Source organism: Ctenopharyngodon idella, chromosome 24 (assembly GCF_019924925.1).
Source record: "Ctenopharyngodon idella isolate HZGC_01 chromosome 24, HZGC01, whole genome shotgun sequence".
NCBI lineage: Eukaryota > Metazoa > Chordata > Actinopteri > Cypriniformes > Xenocyprididae > Ctenopharyngodon > Ctenopharyngodon idella.
The window spans coordinates 8,690,672-8,716,570 of record NC_067243.1 but is presented as its reverse complement, the minus strand read 5'-3'; the positions used below and the strand labels follow the sequence as shown (position 1 = coordinate 8,716,570).

The 25,899-nt window shown below is 37.8% G+C and overlaps 1 protein-coding gene across 1 annotated transcript in view; it reads left to right on the top strand.

Annotated features, from left to right (window-relative positions):
* The first annotated feature begins 5,085 nt into the window (after positions 1 to 5,085).
* LOC127507296 (sialic acid synthase-like) overlaps positions 5,086 to 25,899 on the top strand; it is a 37,110-nt gene continuing 16,296 nt past the window's right edge. Inside the window, exons 1-7 of the mRNA XM_051884285.1 lie at positions 5,086 to 5,306; positions 6,048 to 6,150; positions 7,401 to 7,438; positions 13,594 to 13,673; positions 13,926 to 14,112; positions 20,644 to 20,747; positions 20,865 to 20,993. Of these exons, the coding sequence (XP_051740245.1) occupies positions 20,717 to 20,747; positions 20,865 to 20,993 (160 nt within the window). The 5' untranslated portion in view covers positions 5,086 to 5,306; positions 6,048 to 6,150; positions 7,401 to 7,438; ... (1 more) ...; positions 13,926 to 14,112; positions 20,644 to 20,716. The remainder of the gene's footprint in view (positions 5,307 to 6,047; positions 6,151 to 7,400; positions 7,439 to 13,593; positions 13,674 to 13,925; positions 14,113 to 20,643; positions 20,748 to 20,864; positions 20,994 to 25,899) is intronic.

The window sequence follows — 25,899 nt, the reverse complement described above, 5'->3', positions numbered from 1 at the left end:
AATGAGCTCATTTCAAATTTGATGCCTGCTACAGGTCTCAAAATAGTTGGGACGGTGGCATGTTTACCATGGTGTAGCATCTCCTCTTCTTTTCAAAACAGTTTGAAGACGTCTGGGCATCGAGGTTATGAGTTTCTGGAGTTTTGGTGTTGTAATTTGGTCCCATTCTTGCCTGATATAGGTTTCCAGCTGCTGAAGAGTTTGTGGTTGTCTTTGACGTATTTTTTTGCTTAATGTTGATCTAAAACCTTTATATACTTTTCAGCATTCATAGTGCCTTCCAAAACATGCAAGCTGCCCATACCGTATGCACTTATGCACCTCCATACCATCAGAGATGCTGGCTTTTGAACTGAACGCTGATAACTCACTGGAAGGTCTCCCTCCTCTTTAGCCCGGAGGACACGCAATCCGTGATTTCCAACAAGAATGTCAAATTTGGACTCGTCTGGCCATACAACACTTTTTCACTTTGAAACAGTCCATTTTAAATGAGCCTTGGCCCACAGGTCACGACGCCGCTTCTGGACCATGTTCACATATGGCTTCCTTTTTGCATGATAGAGCTTTAGTTGGCATCTGCAGATGGCACGGCGGATTGTGTTTACCGACAGTGGTTTCTGGAAGTATACCTGGGCCCATTTAGTAATGTCATTGACACAATCATGCCGATGAGTGATGCAGTGTCGTCTGAGGGCCCGAAGACCACAGGCATCCAATAAAGGTATTCGGCCTTGTCCCTTATGCACAGAGATTTCTCCAGTTTCTCTGAATCTTTTGATGATGTTATGCACTGTAGATGATGAGCAAAGCCTTTGCAATTTGACGTTGAGGAACATTGTTTTTAAAGTATTCCACAATCTTTTTACGCACTCTTTCACAGCTCTGCCCATCTTTACTTCTGAGAGACTCTGCCTCTCTAAGACATCCCTATAGCTAATCATGTTACAGACCTGATATCAATTAACTTAATTAGTTGCTAGATGTTCTCCCAGCTGAATCTTTTCAAAATTGCTTGCTTTTTCAGCCATTTGTTGCCCCCGTGCCAACCTTTTTGAGACCTGTAGCAGGCATCAAATTTGAAATGAGCTCATTTTGTGCATAAAATTGTAAACTTTCTCAGTTTAAACATTTGTTATGTTATCTATGTTCTATTGTGAATAAAATATTGGCTCATGTGATTTGAAAGTCTTTTTATTTTTTTATTTATTTTTTTATTTAAAAAACATCCCAACTTTTCCGGAATTCGGGTTGTAAACCTTAAGCAAAGTATTATTATTATTATTTCACGAATAACGGGTCACCTGTCAGCCCTTTTTTATTCTTTGTGGTGTTTACCAAGGAATGCAAAACTATTTGTGCAAAAAATGTGTCCTCAGGGTTCGACAAACTGTCCTTGGTCACGCGCATGCTTGTCACATCTGTCTGTCATGCCCTGGAAGACCTTGAAACTCATTTCTCATCTGTGTGTGTGTGTGGTACACAGGTGCACAGTGGTAGTGTGAAGAGAAGCTCTGGCAAGAAACACGATGAATTAGATTTGATTTGTCATCCATGCCCAGAGGGATCTCACACACATTCACTCACAGACACACTCTTTATGCCATCCATCACTCCACAAACAAAATTACATACATACTGCTTTCCAAGAGACATAAACATTCCTGGCAGAAGTGTCGGTATGACGGATCTTTGAGCTGAAATGCTGTTCTGTATCTCAAAGAGACCCAGAGGAAAATTTATTATTGCACAAGAGGTTTCTTTTTCTTAGCTCAGGAAACTTCTCATTTGAGTTTCAACTTCATCTCAGGTGTTTATCTCAAAAGTAGACACATGAGGCAATAATCAGTATTGGGAAAAGTTACTTTTAAAAGTAATGCGTTGTAATATTGCGTTACTCCCTAAAAAAGTAACTAATTGAGTTACTTAGTTACTTTTTATGGAGAAAAATATGTTACATTTCTCACCTGGGCTGGGCTTGATTGTTTGTTTTTTAATTACTAAAAACAAAAGTTATGTTTTTGGCAAATGTATTGGCCCTTCCACACCCAAAGTGAAATAAATAAGCCTGAAGGAATTGCAAATTTATGCCTGTACAGTAGAGGGTGCAGCTCAAACAAACCTTACATCTGGGCTGCCGTTCTGGTTAGCAGCAGAAGAAAGTTCAATACTCTTACTTCAGCAAAAAGAAACACAAATGTGATGTTTATCTAAAGTCATCTGTGCTTATCAGTATGGTTGAATTGTGCTTATTAGTGGTTCCTGTCGACCACCCCAACCCCCCTTAGTAGGTGAAATAAGAGTATTGAACTTTCTTCTCCTGCTATCCAGAACGGCAGCGCAGATGTAAGGTTTGTTTGAGCTGCACCCTCTACTGTACAGGCGTGAATTTGCATTTCCTTCAGGGGTGTAAAGTATATCGCCATCTAAGGTACTGAAGGTACTTTATCTTGTGCGTTTTGCCTTTACTCACCCAAAACTTGTCAACAAGTATACTTTACGTGAATGTGAGTGCATTAGCAGGTAGTTGCTGATCGCAGATGTTTTATTTATTAGATGAGGAAATGACTGCAGCTGGTGATGAGGCTCAAACCAGCACATACAGTAGATTTTGACTATTTAATTTTACTTAACATTGTTTTATTCATCTGCTATATTGACAAGACCGTTTTGAAGGATATTGGTTTACTTATGACCTTTCTGTGCACTTGAGCTCAAATGAGACTTGAGAGTTTGTAGACGTTTAAAAGGTTGTTGTGTTGACCTTGATTTATTTCAACATTGATGTGTTCAGTTTTATTTTGATTTTAGAAAATAAACTTGATTTCTCATCTTACAAATCAATTGTTTCTTATTTTCACTGGTATGTCTCATAGGACTAATGCATCTCTGAGCCTACATTCAGCATGAGTAAAACACTTAAGTGCTGTTAAAATCAGATACTTTAAGACTTTTACTCAAGTCGTATTGGAATTGGTTACTTGTAACTTGTAGTGGAGTCATTTTCGATGTAAGGTATCAGTACTTTTACTCAAGTATGGTTTTCAGGCACTCTTTACACCTCTGATTTCCTTCGGGCTTATTCATTTCACTTTTGGAGTGAAAGGGCCTATACATTTGCCAAAAATAGAACTTTTGTTTTTAGTTATTAAAAAACAAACAATCAAGCCCAGCCCAGGTGAGAAAAAGTAACATAAAACATTACTTAGTGTGAGTTTTGTGGTGCGGCACTATAATTTCTCGTTGAGTGTGGGTTTTGCGGTGCGGCGGTATGATAAATCATAGCATCGAAGTGAAAAATCACAGCTCCGCATCGCAAAACCCACACTCAACAATAAATGGTAGCGCCGCAACACAAAACCCACACTCAACGAGAAATCGTAGCACTGCAATGCAAAACCCACACTCAACGAGAAATTGACCGCAGCACCACAAAACCCACACTTTACGAGAAATGGTAGCGCCGCAATGCAAAACCTACACTCAGCGAGAAAAACTTGCTCCGCATCGCAAAACCCACACTCAACGAGAAATCGTAGCTCCACACCGCAAAACCCACACTCTACGAGAAATGGTAGCGCCGCAATGCACAACCTACACTCTACGAGAAATGGTAGCGCCGCAATGCAAAACCTACACTCAACGAGAAATGGTAGCGCCGCAATGCAAAACCTACACTCTACGAGAAATAATAGCGCCGCAATGCAAAACCTACACTCAACGAGAAAACGTAGCTCCACACCGCAAAAACCCACACTCAGCGAGAAATTGTAGCTCCGCATCGCAAAACTCACACTCAGCGAAAAATCACAGCTCCCCACCACAAAACCTACACTCAACGAGAAATGGTAGCGCCGCAATGCAAAACCTACACTCTACGAGAAATGGTAGCGCCGCAATGCAAAACCTACACTCAACGAGAAATGGTAGCGCCGCAATGCAAAACCTACACTCAACGAGAAAACGTAGCTCCACACCGCAAAAACCCACACTCAGCGAGAAATTGTAGCTCCGCATCGCAAAACTCACACTCAGCGAAAAATCACAGCTCCCCACCACAAAACCTACACTCAACGAGAAATGGTAGCGCCGCAATGCAAAACCTACACTCAGCGAGAAATTGTAGCTCCGCATCGCAAAACTCACACTCAGCTAAAAATCACAGCTCCCCACCACAAAACCCACACTCAACGAGAAATCGTAGCACCGTATCGCAAAACCCACACTCAACGAGAAATCATAGCTCAGCATCGCAAAACCCACACTCAGTGAGAAACCCAGGGAAAATGTTGAGCTAATAATGACACATACATACCTCAATTGTGAATTTTGGGTTCATATTGAGAGACTTTTGATTGCAGACTGTATCTTGGCAAATCTGAACACAGTTTCAGACATTAAGATTTTAATACTCTAAAGATGACACAAGGGATTCCCCGGGTCTTTTTCTCAGGAAACATCAGATGTCTCCATTTACTCTAGTTAACCTCATTGCTACAGTATCTACGAGAAACAATTGAGATATGTTATTTATATTATTCTACTTTTCTTTCCTACAAGTTTCATAACACAGTATTTTTTGCATGTTATTTACTAAATTAAGTTCCTTAGATAAATTATTCTTCATTTTTAAAGACCACCTGGTCTTAGTTTTATATTTCTGCCCATGTTTCCATTTGCACGTATGAGTTTCAGTGCCCATCCATGTGATGAAACTACCCTTGTGTGTGCTACACGCAGATCCTTGTCTCCTAGCGCTTGCAGATTGGTTGTACAGAAATAATTCTAGTCTGGAAGGATGGAAGCTTTGATCTTAATAAAAGGAATGTTTGATGTCTGTGGGATGGTTCATCAGAGCAGGCTAGTTGCCATGGCTAGCCTGACGTCAGAGAGGCCAGAGAATACGTTCTCTCGCTTGCTGTTATTTTGAGCTCATTGTTCTCCTCACTGGGTAATTGGGTGGCTGAGCCACTGATCACAGCTGGATTGGACCACAAGGCTCGAGTGGAGAGACTGGTTGGACCGGGGTGAGAGGAGGGAGGGGGGGGGGGCATGGGGTTGAGGAGAGGCCTTGATTGGACTCGGAGGTAAGGGGTAAGGAGATACAGCTTTGGTGGAGATAGACCGATTTAACAGCGGGCCAAGGATATAGCCTTGTGGGACCTCATAGGATACAGGCTGAGTCACCAATACTGACAGCTTGGCATGACCCTGATCCAAAACAACCAATGAGGACTTGTTTAAAGCAACACTGTTGATGTATCTGAAGTTTTCCTGTTGGGGCTGACAAGTGAGAAACAATCAGTGTAAGGATTTCAAAAAATGACTTTCTTGGAGAAGTCTGCATTTATCCCTAAACAAATACATTTATTTCCACAATATTCACGTAATGTTGCAATAGATTTGTGTATTGAACTCGTTCAGTTTGTATTCCTAGAAGAGAGTTAGCATGTTTGAGGCAAAATAATTATCTGTAAAATGAGATGTGTTGAACATTACTTGAAGAAACTTTCACTTTTTGTTCTACAATGGAAATGACATACTTTAAATACCATGTGCTTAGAAATGTTTTAAAAATAGCTTTCTCAATAAGGACTGAGACCGCAGGATGTAAATTTTCATGCTTGACAATTTCGACAATCATTGTACGCCTTAAATGCGTGCAAAAAAAGTTCCATTGTCAATAGAATTGATATGTATGAAGCACCACCACACATAAGTCACTTTCACGCATGACCAACATGAACAAGAAATGTGAGGAATTTCTTCTGCCTCACATGAAACTCCGGATTATGCGGTGTCCAATTGAAATGACTGGATTTCACCTGCAAAATTTCACCAGTAGCATAAATGTGACCGCACCTTCACGTATCATTTTTTTTACCACCTTATTTCTTCCGGTAATATTATCCACAGGCTTTGTTTTTCTCATAATTCAAAAGCTGCTATTCTAAACAACCATTTGAAGTTCCTGAGACTACCCATGGTGAATTAGCCTTCCGGGTTGACCTAAAAATTGACGTCACTAATGAATATCTCCATTGCAGGGACACTTTGCCTGGAGCAACCTGGAGTTAAGTGCTTTGCTCAAGGGCACGATAGAGATGGCTCATCGCTCACCTCTTGCGGTGATCAAACAGCGGCTTTGAGGTAACCAGCCTCGAGCACTAAACCTCTACACCACAGTCTCTGAAGTTTTTCACTGGGTTTTGTTTTCTTAATTGCTTTTATTTTAGGAAACTCTGCTCTTTTACTCTGGGAAGAAGAAGAGAGGTAAATATTCCAAAGAGGAACAATCTATGAGATATAGCCATTGTACCCTTAATGGTACCAAGAAACCTTTAGATGGAAGTGCTAACTGACTATTTAATGTGTTTTAAAACCACTTTTAAGCTTCACCAACACTTCATCATCATCCTGGGAGATGTTTTGGAAATCAGAATCTCCACTCAGGGAAGAAAATCTGTTCTTGACCGGCACGTTTCATGAGTCATTCTGCCTTGATCAGTTATTCCTGGCGTGATATAGTCAGCGTAACAGGTGCACAGACACTGTGCTGACGTGTGCTGGCACCCATATAGCACTGACCAAAGGGACTTCTTGTAAAGCTGTCAGAGTTCGAGGACGCAAAATCTATCTTTGTGCTTCCACGCAATGGAGATTCAGGCATCAATTAATCCTGAAATAACCCGAATGGCGAAGCTCAAGCAGTGCGGCTGACATTTAACAGACAACATCTTTTTTCTTATTATTTTACACTCGGCACACCGTAGCATCAGCAAAGAGAAAACTTATAGGAGGTCTGTGAAGAACATTTAGAGGTGTAGTTCTTCCAGAAATGAACATTTTCTCATCATTTGTTCACTCTCATGTTGTTCAAAACCATTCTTTCTTCAGTGAAACCTAGTTGTTAATAATGTTTGAACTGCTTTTTACATACAATGAAAGTACACTCTCAAAAATACATTTATTTGCATCAATAGTTCTATTAAAATCCTTTAACATCCATGGAAACTTTCCATTACACAAACGGTTCTTCAAAGTTGAAAAGGTTCTTTTAAGAACTGTGTACTGAAAGGTTCTTTGGGGAACCAAAAATGTTGGCATCGCTGCCAAAAAACCCTTTTGTGTGTAGTGTCGATGGTGATTTATACTGCCCAAAAAAGCCAATAGAACACCATAAAACTGTGATAAAGGTAGTCAATACAACTTTTGCACTATATTTCAAATCTTCTGAAGTTATGCAATACATTTGTGTGAGGAACAGACTCAAATTTAAGTTGTCATTTACCTGAAAATCTTCTCAAATCTCATTCAGTTTTGTGATAAATTAAAAAACGATGCTTTTAGGTAGGCCACACCATTACTGCTAGCTTAACATCTCCTTTTGTCTTTTACAGATGAAAGAAAGTCATATGGGATTTGGAACGACATGAGGGTGAGTAGATGATGACAAATGTTTCATTTTTTTATCTGTTTCTTTAAAGAGAACAAATCAAGCCTTGATTCAAGAGTTTAGTTATAGTGAGTTCACAGTCAATATCAAACAACACATGACTGATAACATCTGAGGAGGAATTCAATTCTGCCGTTGTTCTCATTCAGCTGATTTTTATCTTACAAATGTTAGAATGATTCTGCTTAACTTTGAGGAAATCATCCATTATTCATTCTCTTGGCTCCGATTCATAGTTTTGTTGTGCTGTATGCGTCTTTCCCCCTTTTTTTAGGATCTGTTTCTTTCAGTATCATTTGTTCTTAAATTGGTTGTTCTCAAGCTTTCATGAAATCCTTAGAAAATAAGTTCTTATTTACTTTTCATACCAGGTGAAAGATCTAAAGCAACTTAGTGAGAAATTAGACCTTCAGTGGAAGCAAAACCAGTCTCTCTCTCTCTCTCTTTCTGTCTCACATCTCTCATAACCACATGGAGAAACGTTCATTATTTTAGCAGTCCTTTTGTATCTGAACCCCTTTTGGAAGAGCAGGAAAGTGAGAGAGTGCGATCATACAGCCTCACTCCACCCTGGCGTAAATCCCGATTAATTATTATGCTCAAATTACCAGGGATCCTAAAGGGAAGAGAGAGAGAGAGACAGAAAGTGGTTCAAAGCACAGCGGAAATCTGAACCAGCTGTGCAAGCTTCATTTTTCATGTTGTAAAAAGCATTTTTTGTATTTTTGCCTTTTAGTAATTTGCAAATGCTCTCACACACATTGATATTATCAGCAAACAAACATTCAAGTAGGTTTAGGAAGAGAAAACCTTAAACAGACCACATAAACAATTATAGTACATCTTTTACGGGGGTTAGAGAGAGTTTAGGATGGACTGATCTTGAACAGCTGTCAAAACTCATTCATTTTGCAGCGATACCCTAAATTGGACAGGAGTGAATTTGGGAAAAAAAAGTCATGGGAAAGTGGGAATGGGCGAATTTCACAAAAACACGCTCAGGTCACATTTAACCCCCCCAAAAATTAAGAAAAATTAATCATATTTAGCATTTTTATGATGTTTTTTTTTTGTTTGTTTTGTTTATTTGTTTGTTTAAATTGTAAAAGTTTTGTTTGTAATTTAAAAAAAAAAATGTGTAAAAAAAAGTTGATTATAATAAAAATTGCGATTATTCTGTCTTGTATCACTTTAAAATGTTTTATTGTAATTATATGCATTTATATATTATTATACTGTGTGTATATGTATATGTAAGCAATAAGGTACGAGAGGCTGTGTTCGCGTCGTGCCTAACGACACCCTTCAGCCGTGATTTATTCACAATACAGCACCTAGCCTCGAGTACCTTATTGCTTTTATAAAACGGTTACCACACAATACAAATATTAAAGCCAAAAATATGTATTAATGCAACTTTCATGAAGTAACATCACTAAAAGCCTTCCTTCCGCCGGAAAAAATAGTCCCTGACCGTGAACAGCAACAGAAGTTACATTATTACGCCATTAGATGGCGGCAAAGACTGACTTTATGAGTGAGTCAGTCAGTAATGAAGACTTTTACATTGAAAAGTCTGAATTGTTGTGAACACGGAGCAAGACGCAACTGACAAATGCTTTGACTAGTGCTGTCAGTAACGGGAAAACCCCTTAAATGTTAAAAGGACAAGATAATACATCGGACATTTAAACAGATTTTTTATTATGAACATAGGACTGACCTGAAGGAAAATGCTAAATCTGAATGCAGGTCATAAACTCGCTCACTCGATCTTTTTCTCACAATACTCTTCTACATAATACAGTAAGCTTCAATGAACAATATCAATTGAGAACAAACAGTTTATGTTGCCAAGAGTGGTTGCTAAGGGTGTTGTGTAGTTATACACAGAACCGCTGGGTGAAGCGGTCATAGCCGTGTTTTATTGTGAATAAAACATAGCTATTGACCAATCAGAATCAAGGACAGGAACTAACCGTTTAAAAAAATATATATATATGGTCTTTAAAAACAGACTTTATATTTTATGTAGAACATAATTTTGATTTTGGGGTGAAATGTGATCTGAACATGTTTTTGAGGGGTTTGTGAGATTCATCCAAATCATGGAGGGCAATTCAAAAGAAATTATACTTCTCAGTTTCTGCTAAATTAAAACAAACATGGTTTGTACTAAAGAAATTTGGACTTTCCAGCCTGACACTTGGTGATAAAACGCATCCCCTCCTCCACGATAAGTCCTGTCTGTTTCCATAGCAACCTCGCTGCTATCAGCTGGCAGATACCCAGAGTAAAGCGCATCCGTAAGTTTGGGGGAAGACTTCTTCACTCGCAAACTACCTGCTTCGAGTATTTTCCAACAAAGAGCTGAAATCATAGCTGTGATGCTTTAAAGATGGAGAACAGGGAAAATGGTCGTGGCAGCTTGTTCTTGATCAAGAGACCAATAACAGGCCACACTGACCGTTGTTTCCAGCAAAGATCGATGCATGTCCATCTGGCCCGGTCAGTGCCCAAATCAGACATAAGGAGGGAAAGAGAGAGTTTTAGCTGATATAATGAGTGTTAAACCGTTAGCATCAGCCAAACACCCACTCTGAGCACACTGAGGTGTTCTGGATCTGGCAAGTGCTGGCATTAGTCATTTTACAGTCACAATGATGTCTCTTTGAAGTGTGTTTATCGGCAGCCTGAATATTCCTGCCGTCTCACTTGTATTTTGCTCTTCAGCGTGTGATGATGATGATGGTGGTGTCCCAGGGGTGGGAGATACTCAGATGTAGGTCAGATTTGCATGACAAATATCTGCCCTACATGTTCTCTGAACATACAGCCTGATGAATAAGACTTGTTTATTTGATAATGAGATGATAACAGGAGTGTTATGATCCATTACAGTTAAACAATAACAAGAATTATTATAAAGTCAAGCCTCCTAGCCACATTTTATTTTCAGAAATTCTCATTAGCAAATACAATTTAAATTTTTAAATCAAACACTTCACAGTCTTCACTGCATAAATTATAAATTAAATATAGAATAATCCTTATCAAAGCTACAAAAGTTATTCAGTCAAGAGCAGTGAGTGATTTTCTCTTTGTCTTTTGTTCTTTGATTAACATTAATGACAGACATCACAGCAGCAGGTTTATTAGGCTGCTGTCACTTTAAGACCTGCTGCACATGACGCTGATCTGAAACGCATCCCATTTTCTCACAACTCTTTGTTCATTTAAGACTTTATTTAACTAATTTAAGACTGTGTTTACGATATATATATAGTCAAACCAAATATTATTCAGACATTTTTGATATATTTTTACTAATAAAATATATGGTACATTTATGTAAGTGAGGATAGCAAAATAAAGTAAACTGTGACATATTATAACCAACAATTCTTCATACAGTGGACTACCAGTAAAATTGATAAAAATTTGGAACCAAAAATAATTCAGACACTTTGACCTGACCATGTTTTGCTTAAGTGTTATCTGACATAATTAAGATTAATTTTTTCCCTGACACAGTTTAACTCTGAGATCTTGTCATATTTTATTACCATTTTTTTAAAATATAGTGAATAAACTGTATTAATGAATGAAATGTTCAAGGTGTCTGAATAAATTTTGGTGTTTGACTGTATGTATGTGTATATGTATATGTGTATATATATATATATATACAGTCAAACACCATATATATATTAGGGCTGCCAAAATTAACACATTAACGCAAATTCATTTTAACGGCACTAATTTTATTAGCGCACGATTAATGCAGTGCGCATTTTCTGTTTGAACCGTGGCCTAGCCCTTATTTTGAGAAATGGAGATGCAGCCATATACACTGCACGCGTCTGCGGCACGTTATGGCTCGGACGTGGCCATCGGAGTCGATCGCGGCTACTCTAGTCAATTCTTATGTTTACACCAGTCGCACCGCGGCATGTTTCAGAAGTGTCCCAGAAGCGGTTCGCTGCGCCGCAGGGCCGTTCACATGCCGCTTTCTCCTTCTTTCCAAAGCACTGTAAAGAAAACATTCAGAAAAAATGTAAAGATTATAGATAAAAAATGTGTGATTAAGTTGCGATTAATCATGAGTTAACTCATGACAATCATGCGATTAATTGCGATTAAATATTGTAATCGATTGACAGCCCTAATATATATATATATATATATATATATATATATATAGTGTGTGTGTGTGTATTATATATTTATTATAATTTTTTTTGTTAGATGCGATTAATCACAATTAATCGATTTGACAGCACAAATATTTATATAATTTATTTGTTTTATTTTATTTACCCTTTATTTCCATTATTCAGTCCTTCTCATTACTGTAATACAATATTTTTGTGGATAAAACAGTGTATTTTTTTATTTCTGTAATATATATGCAGTACTATACATGTGCCATTATGTATAAATAATTTATTTAAATAATTTCTTCATAAGTTCTCTACTAACTTGGGCCACCCTGCTTAGCAACGCCCTAGAAACCACCCAGAACACCCTAGCAACTGCATAACAACACCTTGGCAACCACCTACACCCACACCTCTCATAACTCATGAGATTTTCCCCATCCTGATCTTCACCTGCTATATCTGAGGGGTCTCCATGGCAACAGGCATGTAGCGGGAACTGATAGCATTGTTGGGAGACAGCTCACATTGAGCGCTGAGGACTTCCTCCCTCTCTATCTCTCTGTCTCTCTCTCTCGGCTGCACAATATCAAAAGAGTCCTTAGCGATTTACTGAGGGAACTGACGGCTTCCCTACTAGCATATTGTCAGCTCTCAGACGTTCAAACTCAGCTCTGATATCTACAACAGATGTTTGATGCTGTGATAATGACATCAATTTTGCTGATATTGCACATGGTGTGTTTGTTATACAGCAAATTTACCACATAAATATTCTTAAATACATTGTTAGTGACTCATCTGAAGCATTTAAATACAGTACAGTAGCTTTCTGGCTGTACATACATCATGAAGTTCAGTCTATTAGCAATTGTGTACTAATTTTCTAATACTAATTTGCTACTTTTTTTTATGAAGACAGTAGAAAGGCGACAGGAAATTCAGGCTGGATTCAAACCCACATCTTTCATACAGTATATGCACCATGTGTCTGAAGCGTGTGTTCTGTCCCCTCTAAAAGCTGTAACTTCTTCTTGAATGTCTCCATCAGTGTCCGACTCCGGTTTGAACAATGTAAGGCTGAACACCGTTACTGACAATCCTCATTTTGGCTGCGTGAGATTCTCCAGCTTTGTTGTTGTTGAGCAACCAAAGCGCGAGCTGTTAAAGCTCCGCCCTCTTCTGGAAAGGGGGCGGGGAGCAGCAGCTCATTTGCATTTAAAGGGACACACACAAAAATGTCGTGCTTTTGCTCACACCCAAATAGGGGCAAATTTGACAAGCTATAATAAATGATCTGTGGGGTATTTTGAGCTGAAACTTCACAGAAACATTCTGGAGACACCAGAGACTTCTTGTGAAAAGGGGCATAATAGGTCCCCTTAAGAACACTGATGTAAACATCTTTTGTTTTTGCAAGAGAACGCGACTCAGTTGTAATCGGCATGAGATTTCATGGGAGATTGAAGATGCACTAAACTTTCTTTGGTAACATCTCTGGCTGTTTATGACAAAATGCTTTCAAGACGTCCACCGTGGACCGACAGCAGCGAGAGCGTCTGAAACAACAGTGACAGATGGGGGACTGGTTTTCCTCACAGATTTGCCAAAAACCACAAAAACATCAGGCATTTGTGTTCATCTGGCACAACTGTGTAAGATCTCATGTCTCTGGATTATTTATGTATTTAATTGATTATTTATTTATTTATCCAGTAATAATAAATAGAATTAAGCTGAAATAATGGATAACATATATATATATATATATATATATATATATATATATATACACTCAAAAGTGAGTTGACATAGTAAGTAACCTACAATAATCTAATTAATATTCATTAGCCTAAGCAATATTTAAGCAATTGCAAAGTTTGGACATCACAATGAGCCTGTCTGACCGGTCACGTTTTAAAACAAAGTGATGCACAATGCCCATTTAAAGTGTTTATGTTCTGTATCTTCCTTCAGGCGGACAAAGATCGACCTGTTTAACATTCTTCTCAACTCCAGAACCTGGTCTCTGAGGACATGGATTTAAAGGGCAACCAGTAAGGAAAGTGGCTCCTCGTAAAAAATGCATAATAATGTTTCAAGCCTGATACCTTGTAGAAAGGATTTGAGTGAGGGGAATAGCAGAAGATAAGGATGCTTTCTGCAGAATAAATGTGATTAGAAATGTAAATCATGGGCCAAAGAGAGTCTTAAAGTCTAGGATTACATGTCACTTCTGTTTGGTACCAAATCTTTGATACTATTTCTCTCTAACACAAACTTTCTCACTCTCTCTCTCTGTTTTACAGATGATATGGGCTCAGCAAGACCTCTGCTCACTAAATGCCAAGCGGTCCCCTGTCGCTGTGCTGTATGACAGCTTAATAATGGCTTTCCCAGGTGCACGTCTTCATTGCACAATAGAGCCACGGTCCGGCAGTGTGGTCACAGAACCGGTCCCGACCTCCTCAGGTCCACATTCATGACACCCACAGAGTCAGTAAATGGGTTCTCAAGTGTTCAGTGCTGCTTTTTGCATCTAGTTAACAGTTTGCTTTGTGTTTCCACAATCGACAGAATTGCGACCCACAGATAGAATAGATTCTTGTGCTGATCTTAGCTGGTCACCTTGACCCCTACAAAAACACATTATGGTTACTATAGTTTCCAGCAAAACACCATAGTTACTGGAGTTATTGTAAGATCAGATGATTTATTGAATATTCATAAGATATTTGTGAAAGCTCTAGTCATTTGTTCTTTCCAATTAATTGATTCAGTGATTAATTCCCATCATCAATTTTAGTATAAATGTATGTAGGTAAACATAGCTGTTTATTGTTATATTGGTTCAAATAAATGAATGATTCAGCATCTTTCATTTAGAGAACATTGTGTTTTTCACCCAGTGGAAACATGCATTTATTTTTAGGTGTTTACTGTGAGCTTTTTTTTGTATTAATCCATTAATCTAATTGGCTTCAATGACTGTTTGGCTGAAATTATGCTTCCTCATGGAGGAAAAACCTTTTAAGCCACTGAGAAAATAGAAAATAACCTGCAAATGGTGACATATAATATAATATAATATAATATAATATAATATAATATAACTTAATATAATATAATATAACATAATTTAATATAATATAATATAATATAATATAATATAATATAAAATAACACAATATAACTTAATATAATATAATATAATATAATATAATATAATATACCATAACATAACGTAATATAATGTAACATAATATAATATAACGTAACGTAACATAATATAACATAATATAATATAATATTTGTTTGTTTTATATGCATCTGTTTATTTTATGTGAATTTGTTTTTTTATGCATTTTTTGCATTTATTTATGCATTTTTACATTTATTTTATATGCATTTTATTTATTTATTTTATATGCATCTGTTTATTTTATGTGCATTTTTATTTGTATTTATTTATGCAGGTTTTGCATTTATTTATGCATTTATTTTATATGCATTTTATCTATTTATTTATTTATTTTATATGCATCTGTTTATTTTATGTGCATTTTTATTTATGCATTTCTTGCATATTCATTTATTTCATATGCAATTTATTTATTTTGTATGCATTTTTATTTATTTATTTAGTATCTGTTTATTTTTTTGTGCATTTGTTTATTTATTTATTTATGCATTCATTTATTTATTGATTTATTTTATATGCATCTTATTTTATTGTATTTTATATACATCTATTTATTTTTATGTGCATTTTAGTTTTATATTATTTATTTATTTATTTTGTTATGTTATTTAACTATGGTATTTTGGTGGAAGCTGTACTTGCCCTGATCAGTAACACTTCACATTATGGTTCCATTATTTATCTACAAGGAAAGTCTATAAAACAAAAGATGTTCCAGTCAAACAAAAAATGATCTTCTGCATGATCCTCTTCGCTTTTCTTGATCATATTAAAATAGCTGATTGCCTGAGGTCGGAATCATACAGTACAGTAATGTGAAAACAACCACAGTCCTATAATATTCCATGGGTAATTTATTGAAATAAGTGAGCAGCCAGAGTCTCGTCAAAGGCAGCATGAAGAATCCAGAAGTCTGACGGCTAATAGGAGATTATGAGCCATCTTTGACATTCGTGCACCGCTTTCAATGGAACGGGGCTCATTACGGGGGAATTACACTCGTTTTAGCACCTAATTGTGTGGCAGAGGAATTAGAAACGATAGCAAAGAAAGCACATTTCACGGTTTGGCTTTTATATAAGCAGAATTACTGCAAGGGCCATCAGGGGAACCTCTTTCTTCAGCGCAAATATAATTTAGACAACAGGGAAGTCACCGGCAGAAGTTTGTGAGGTTTTGACATTGAAACAGGATCCAAAATAGCTGAAGTTAAAACGACACTTGAGCAAAAAGCAGTAACCCCTCATTCAGGAAATAAATGGAGTTATATGAGGATCCTTCTGAAAACTGAATGAAAGGACACAAGCTATTACGCTGCGGTTTGAACGAAAAGCCAAACTTTTTAGAAGCTGCTCAGCACGCTGACATTTGCTTGGAAATTGAAAGGCATTTTGCAGGCAGAGAGTGACCTTTGAGCGAGATGTGAATTATCTCCCACACATCTATTCATGCGATCGCTTGTGTGTTATGAATAGGCTCATAGCTGCCAGGGTCGGCTTCCACTTATGCTGGTTAAAGGAGTAACCTGACCTTCACACACATGAGCAGTGGATCTGCGCTGACGGGAAAGCCACATTACTGTGGCAACGTTGCACTTGCTGTTTCACGTGTAGTTTGGTCCCATTTGGACGAGCTTATAACATCTTGAGCAGAAGCCCACACAGCCCGATCATTTCCAATACTTCATTTCAATAACTCATCAGAGTTATATATATATATATATATATATATATACGCACATTATGTAAACACAAACTTTTATGTTAGATGCAATTAATTGGGATTAATCGATTTGACAGTACCATATGTGTGTGTGTGTGCGTGTCTGTATATATATATATATATATATATATATATATATATATTGGTGCTGTCAATCGATTAAAAAAATATAAAAAGTAATCACATATTTTTCTGTAATTAATCGCATATTATGTAAACACAAACTTGGATGTGATTAATCGCGATTAATCGATTTGACAGCACTAGCGTGTGTGTGTGTGTGTGTGTGTGTGTGTGTATTAGGGCTGTCAATCTATTAAAAAAATGAACTCATTAATCACACATTTTTCTGTAATTAATCGTGATTAACTGTGATATTAATCACAATTAATCACATATTATGTAAACACAAACTTAGATGTGATTAATCGCGATTAATCGATTTGACAGCACTAATATACACTATATTGCCAAAAACATTGGAACACCCCTCCAAATCATTTAATTCAGGTGTTCCAATCCCTTCCATGGTCAAAGATGTATAAAATCAAGCACCTAGGCATGCGGACTGCTTCTATTTGTGAAAGAATGGGTCGCTCTCAGGAGCTCAGTGAATTCAAGTGTGGTACCGTGATAGGTTGCCACCTGTGCAATAAGTCCATTCGTGAGATTTTCTCACTACTAAATATTCAACGGTCAACTGTTAGTGGTATCATAACAAAGTGGAAACAATTGGGAACAACAGCAACTCAGCCACGAAGTGGTAGGCCATGTAAAATCACAGAGTGGGGTCAGCGCATGCTGAGGCGCACAGTGCGCAGAAGTCGCCAACTTTCTGCAGAGTCAATAGCTACAGACCTCCAAACTTTGTGTGGCCTTCAGATTAGCTCAAGAACAGTGCGTAGAGAGCTTCATGGAATGGGTTTCCATGGCCCCTTCCTGCTCCAATATGACTGTGCACCAGTGCACAAAGCAAGGTCCATAAAGACATGGATGAGCGAGTTTGGTGTGGAGGAACTTGACTGGCCTGACCTCAACCCGATAGAACACCTTTGGGATGAATTAGAGTGGAGACTGCGAGCCAGGCCTTCTTGTCCAACATCAGTGCCTGACCTCACAAATGTGCTTCTAGAAGAATGGTCAAAAATTCCCATAAACACACTTCTGAACCTTGTGGAAAGCCTTCCCAGAAGAGTTGAAGCTGTAATAGCTGCAAAGGGTGGGCCAACTCCATATTAAACCCTACGGATTAAGAATGGGATGTCATTAAAGTTCATGTGCACGTAAAGGCAGGCGTCCCAAAACTTTTGGCAATATAGTGTGTTTCAAAAACTTTTTTTTGTTAGTGGTGGAGCCAAAAAATGTTTTACTTCTATGTGGGTGGGAGGAAAAAAAAACTGAGGACTGGATAAGAATATATTAACAGCTCTAAGTCTAATCTAATGCCTCTCTCACACACACACACAGACACACACACACACACACACACACATACACACACACACTGATCTGAGAGCCAGTGCAAGTGTCAGGATCCCCATTGGTGCCTGCAGGGTTGGGAAACTCTTCCTTTTCCTCTTAATTAGCTCACTGGAATATTTTTATTGCCTTTTTCACAAGGATCTGTCATAAGCTAAAGATGGCAGAAGGCTTTCGGAAACCTATTTAATAAAGCTGCAAAGGATTTACACAGGAGTTTCTTTTAAAAAATTGTACTTTTTGCTTTAGATTGAAATTCTAAAGCAAAACGGAGTAGAATTTTCTATCAGACAGTTTCCTTTGCTGTTCCTTCTGTATTGGCCACTCGCATCTTCTTCAGAAAATCTAAAACTCTAGTTATATTTCCTCTGTCTCCCAGGATCCGATTCCTATGTTCTGTAAGGGTCACATTTTCCTAGAGGTACGGTTGGCTAGAGCGGATCATTTCCCTCTCTGAGAACTAAATTGACCACATCGATCGAATGCCCAGACTTAATTACATTTGATTTTCTTCAGGTTACTTCCTGGTCTGATAGTCATCAGTCATCGCTAACGAGAGCGGCTCATTGTTGCGACAGTGGTTCTATCGCCTGGGTGATGGATTTTAGAATCTGATTGGCTTGTTATCCATTCAGGAGGTCAAGTTGAAACTATTGATCATTTGGCTAAAAGTGGAGTCTAATGGGCCGATATCACGATAAAAGCTATTAGCGAGAGATTCAAAGATATACTGCAACTTGTTGTTTTATGTTTCAAGGTATCTCTGGATTCTTTGGAGTTGGAAATCACACAAGAGTAATTGGAGCAGAGTAGGGAGCAGATCTAAGGTTTTCCACCCACATGTTCATTAATGAGACGGATTTCAGGATTTCAAGCGATCCGAGGGCAGATTCTAGACCAAGACGTTTCTTGTAGACATCAAGTGCAGATTTATTAAACTTCACTCTGTCTGTCTCTTTTCCGGTGTCAATTTCACGCTTTTAAGATCCTGACGTTGGTAAAAAAAAAAAAAATGGGCGTCTACTAAAAAAAAAAAAAGGACAGTGTTTTCATTTAGAAATTGCTACACTGTAAAAAATGATCACTTGTTTCTTTGTTGCATGGGCTTTGTGCTACTTTCTTCTTAAAAGATAACTTTTTTTTGTCAAAATTTTGTCAGTTGAAATACACAGGATCAATTGGATAAACAGTAAATTAAGTTTAGTTTACTAAAATCAAAAACTTTAAACATTTCACAAACAGAAACAGCAAATAACACATTGAATGAAACATGACATTTTAGCATTTTCTTGTAAAACGTACCCCGAAAACTCAGAAAATATTTTTTACAGTGTATAATAGTGATTTTTTTTGTGTTATTATATGTTACTTGCAAAGAGTTTTGTCAAAATACATGACTACTTTTGAATGAGCAACAGTTTTTTGCCCTCATTAAGGTGTAATTATAACATTTACCAGCAGGGGCTAACTTCTAAAGCTAACTAGCTAAACCTTGCACATTGCTAAAGTATCAATACAAATAGTAATGATTCTTGTGTTATCAAACAACACTAGTATCAGGACTGAGATGGTATCAAATAATTATTCAAGCATACATTTTCTTTCTCCTCATCATTAGCAACTGGCCTCTGTTCAAGCTTTACTCAGTTAGCCATCTGAAAGACAAGGCCTTTTCCCTGCTGTCCATGAGAAACATTTGCAGCATGAGTGAATCACGGCATTAAACACTGAATGCCGGGGTCTTGCGGCTCCCAAGTGATTTGTTAAGTTCGAGAGTCGCAGTCTGTGTTGGCACAGCAAAAAGTCATGATTCCCAACAAAACTGAAAAGAAAAACAAATTGCACAATGTGCTGCTAGCCCTTTAGTGCGCACTTCTTCATTGTGAGTTTAAGCTACAGTATTTCTAATGTCGGCATTGTTTACTAGCTCTGTTCCAAAACTGCTGTTTACTATCTGCAAAAGTACCTGATCGGAGCGTGCCACACAAATAGCGTTTCTAATGAGAAGCGCAGGAGACTCAACAATTGATTCCATTAGTTTGCTGTTAGCATGTTGCTAAGCTAAAAACATCTCTGCACTGGTTATTTTCTGCTGTTGCTGTTTCATCCAAACAAAGTCGATGTTATATTGGAATTGACTTACTTGTGACCTGGCGATATGAGAGTATGTGTTAGGCTGGTAAGTGCGCATATCTGCTATTGTTTATGCATGTTATGCATGTTTATGGATGTACAAAATCTATCTGTCTGTCTGTTGTTCTGTCTGTCAGTCTATCTATCTATCTATCTATCTATCTATCTATCTATCTATCTATCTGTCTGTCTGTCTGTCTGTCTGTCTGTCTGTCATTAAATCTATCTATCTGTCTCTGTCTGTCTGTCTGTCGTTCTGTCTGTCTATCTATCTATCTATCTATCTGTCTGTCTGTCTGTCTGTCTGTCTATCTATCTGTCTGTCTGTCTGTCCACGCACACACACACACATATATATAATTTGTTTTTATATATGTGTTTCTTATGATGCTTTAAAATGTTGTCTAAGTAGGCAGCTCACTTCATTCAGAGCTACTGCTTCAATAACAGAGCTTTGTTATGGGGTGAATTCAGTTCCTGTGTGTTTACAGGAGTTTGAAGATGATGCACTTTTTCCTGAAACTCATCTACTGAACAAGTGAACATGTAGGCCAGACTGACAGGATGCCCCGAAGAGAGAAGCACATCAATTTAGGTTAGTCAGACAGCTTGTCTGGTTATCCCACAGGCTGTGTGGGAGACGTTTGTGTGTGTGTTTATGTGGTTTCCACCTCGCTACATTCACCATTTCCTGTTACCATATTTTCTCCAGAGCCATGCTGTCAATCCAGCACTAACCTGGTGCTCCAGCATCCGCTGACCTCCGTTCATCACCAAGGACGTGAAATCCTAATAAAGTATGAGCCATGGGACCAATTCTCCTCCCCACCTTTGGTCACAGGTGAGTTTCCTTCTGCTTCAGTCGGTAAAACATACAGTGAGCTTTACAGAAACTGCAGCAGGGAAATTGAGTGTCCTGGTGCGCTTTTTAAAAGATTCCCCATGGCAACACAACATCTGAGATCTCATTAATGGATTTACACTATTTTGGTGTATTTGAACTCAATCTGTGGTGTTTTGGACATGGCTTTTTTTTTTTTTTTTTTTTTTTTTACTTTTTCTCTGAAATGTGGTGATATTTAATATTTTTAAAAAAATATTTATAGAACGTAGGAGGTATCTAAAAATGACATGAAATTGAAATGTTCCTGGTCATATTGTGCATGATTCATCAGTGCACATTTTTCTAAAGGGGAAAAAAGATTGGTTTTATTATCTTTTATCAAAATGTAATAACTTTCTCCGCCTTTGAAATTATTTTTCCCTTTCAGCAGACAAAATCAATGCAGCCTTCAAGTCCTCCAAAGTTCCTACTTACGAGTTTGCAAATTGTAATTACTGTATGACATGCGTTCAAGTAATTTTCATTGTAAACAAACAGATGCATTATACAAAGCTTTTCATTTTTCATCAAAGACAGAAAGCTTTTTAGTGTAAATGCGACAAAATGAAGAGTAAACGATGTGTATTATGCTGCATTCTTGCTATGTAGTAATGACCCTGATTACGAGATGACAACTCGTGACGTTCTACTCTGAGCTGTTCATGTCCTCAGACTCGGAATGCATTTCTATGTCAACACTATCAATGCCTAAATGAATCAGCAATCTGGCAGTACAAGTCGGAGCTCTCAGAAAATTCAGAGTTCTATGAGTATGTGAATGCTTTTTACAAGTCAGAATCTCCAAATTATGTTAATTCCAACATGGCGTGAACGCACCTTTGGGTCTGTAATTAATGCTTATGCATTTTAGCATTCTCATGCTGACACAGAGAATGATGGGAAATGAAGTGTTGTCGTGCAACAAAAAATTAACTCTGCATCTGAAATCGCATACTGAGTAGGTACTACATTTGAAATTGAATTTACTTTGTGACCGTTAAAAAAGCACACTATATAGTATGAATATGGGTAGTATAAATGAAATTCGTTCATACTACATTCGCCATTTTGTTACTGTCACTTGACCTACCAGCGTCAGTTGCGTCGCTTCACTGCCATTCATAAATCCTCTCCAGTGGCCTCATGGGATAGTAAAGTTTCCACCGAATACACACTTCCGAATCTCGCCAGAAGTAGCAGGGACTTTTCTCCTACTGTTTTTCAAATACTATGTATTTGGACATACTACTGTTTTGCCGTACTGTTTTTCACATACTATATAGTAGAGAGGTATTCGATTTTGGACGCAGCATAAATTGAACCATAAACATATAAGTAGGGCTGTCCCCTAACAGTCAACCAAATGTTAATCAATGAGAAGAGGCTTGGTCGACCAAATTTTAATTGGTCACTTGGAGGGAAAAAAAAGGAAGTGGCGAATCACGCAGTCCAGATGGACGGATTGTTAAAACATATTGTTATATATTCAGAGAGTAGCCTATTTCTTTTCGTTTTGAATTATTTTGTTTAAAAGTATTGCAAGCTTTCTATAGATATATTTCTCATGTCTGTGAGGCAAGCAGCCTATACGCTGAGTTTCAGTTCATAAGACGCGCTCCAGTTCACGTGCAAGTAATCGCGCCGGCACCTCCGTGTCATGATTATATTGTCTGATATTTGCTTCTTATTTATTAAATCCAGGTAATTGGTTGATGAAACATTGATTAAAATTAAGATACATTTTTTACAAAATGAAATTCACTTTAAAGAAAGGCTTTCTACAAAACAAAACTTAATGAAGTGGTCAAAATCATGTCTGATCCACTCCATGTCTCCAGATATATTGCGCATTGTATGATGTATTCTATCTTACTCATGTTGTTCACTTTTTATAATCAAATAGATGAATTTTAAAAAAATAACATAGGCCTATTTAAACATAAATATGAAACTACATTTTCTTTAATGACTACCGAGACGTATAGTACAGTACAGAGAAATTTCATGTCTTGAGCAAGAGCGGATCATGAGTCACGAGTCGGATCAAGCATAATTTATTTTTAGACTTATATTTAATATTGGGGGCATCCAAGTTATTTGACATATTTGAATTTTTTGGAAAAAGTAACACAATAGTTACTTTCCCTGGTAATTAGTTACTTTTATAATGATGTAACTCAGTTACTAACTCAGTTACTATTTGTGAGAAGTAACTAGTAACTATAACTAATTACTTTTTTAAAGTAATATGCCCAACACTGGTGTTAACTTCCGCGACGTAATTCACAAGGACATGACGTACTACACGTTATATCTTAGGACATAGAGTAGTATGTCATGGCGTAGCGTAGAACGTCATGGCATTGTGTACTGCGTCACAGAAGTTAACGCTTTTTAGACGCAAGTCAAATGCGTATGGCTGTCCCGCCGGAAGCTTGTTATTTTACTTTAATGACAGAATTACTTTTTCAAAAGGGTAGCTTGACCATAGTCAAACCGCTTTGAAATGATTAGTAACTTTAATAGCTTGACATGCCAGTTTCAAAGCTTTCCCAACACTGGTCATGATAGTATTGTTAAAGCAGCAGAATCTGAGAATCAGATTTCAAATGAACAATATCAAAAGACAGCTCTTATTTTCTTTTAGGAGAGATCTGAAGCTTAACTGATAAAAGACCATTGTGCTGTAGAGCTCAACAGGCAGGTTTATGCAGCTGGTCTTTGGAAAGATCAAGTCAAGCGCAGCACAGAGCACTAATGCCCATCAGATGGGCACGGCTGGATTGCCACCGGACACACAGGGAATCCACTGCTGTGCACCACTGACTCCAAACACTAGAATTCACTGGATTTTACGGTAAAAGCAACATTGGAATGACATTCACAAGACATTTAACCTGCAGTATTTCAGAGGATATTCAGCATAAAATAATCATGGGTAGTACCTGATTTTATAAATTCGGTTTTGAATGATGTGCCCTACAAGGCATCAGAGGGCAGTACTGAGTTGTGTCATTCACAGGACATTTGTTCGTAAGGAATAGAAGAAGAAAAGTAGCTGATCTGCAGTTACATGCAAAGTTAGGACAAGAACCAAAACAAAAAAGATGGAGAATGATATGCTGCTTGGTTTACTCTTCTTGTACCTTCTTCTACCCTCTGTAAGACTTTCGTTCATCTTCGGAACACAAATGAAGATCTTTTTGATGAAATCTGAGAGATTTCTGTCCCCCCAACTACCGATTTGATGCTTCAAAATGTTCATAAAGAGATTGTAAAATGAATCCATATGAATTGAGTGGTTTATTCCAAATTTTCTGAAGAGATTTGACTGCTTCGTTTGATGAACAGATTGAATTTAGGCTTTTATCATTTTTGTTTGACCATTAACATGTACCATAATTATTAACAAAACATAATTTCTGGTTTTAGCAGATGCTGGATGGCTCTCTGGTGTTTGTTTGTTAGTAAGTTTTGGGGAAACTCACACATTTAATTGGGGACTAATGTTTGCTGAGGTGTTTCACCTGTTCTCTAATTTTTTAATTTTCTTCCTCCAGTTTGTTAATTCTCAGCTTTAATGAGAGCTGAAATAATGAGAAATAATGCGAGTAATTAAGGCTCATCAAACAGGACTACTGTCAGAGTGTTAATGAGATGAGTAAAGAAATCTGTTGTACAAACCTTCAGCGCTGCGTAAAGGATTCACTGTGTTCGTATGTACTGAATCGACATGCATCAAATTGACAGAGGAATCACTGAGTTCATTTTGAATGAGTTCAAATTCGATTTCTACATTTAATATTAAATGGCTTCAAGAATTTTATGAAGCAAGTGTTTATGAAGTGTCCTCAAAGTTGATGTGTTAGAAGCAGGAAAAACGGCCAAGCGTAAGGATTTGAGTGAGTTTGACAAGGACCAAATTGTGATGGCTAGACGACTGGGTCAGAGCATCTCCAAAACTGCAGCTCTTGTGGGGTGTTCCCGGTCTGCAGTGGTCAGTATCTATCAAAAGTGGTTCCAGGAAGGAACTGTGGTTAACCGGCGGCAGGGGTGATGGGCGGCCAAGGCTCACTGATGCACGTGGGGAGTGAAGGCTGGCCCGTGTGGTCCAATCCAACAGACGAGCTACTGTAACTCAAATTGCTTAAGTAGTTAATGCTGGTTCTGATAGAAAGGTGTTTGTTACGCAATTTGTTGCGTATGGGGCTGCATAGCCACAGACCAGTCAGGGTGCCCATGCTGACCCCTGTCCACCGCCGAAAGAACCAACAGTGGGCACGTGAGCATCAGAACTGGACCACGGAGCAATGGAAGAAGGTGGCCTGGTCTAATGAATCACGTTTTCTTTTACATCATGTCTTTTTCTTTTACATCACTGAGATGGAATTTTTGTCCTACAAAAACTTTTTGAAGATACTGTGCCAGGTGAATAAATTTGAAAACTGTGTTTTCATGTTGTAGTGTAGACTGTAATAACGATTATGCATGTTTAGTCATGCGACACATGGTTTACCCATATCTGTGTTTTTTTAAAGATTTATTTTTGCCTTTAGGATAGTATAGAGTGGACAGGAAGCGAGGTGTGAGAGAGAGAGGGGGACGGGATCGGGAAAGGTCCACGAGCCGATATATGGCGATATATGACGATGCGCTGCCCACTAGGCTATCGGCACCGACATAGATATATATGTTTATACCGGTATGTGTTATGTCCTATTCCCTTTTCACGGTGTTACCCAAGATAAATGTTACTTTGTACAATCTTCATATTACATTCCTGCAAAGATGACAAAAATTTTTTCTATTACATCACGTGGATGGCCAGGTGTGTGTGCGTCGCTTACCTGGGGAACACATGGCA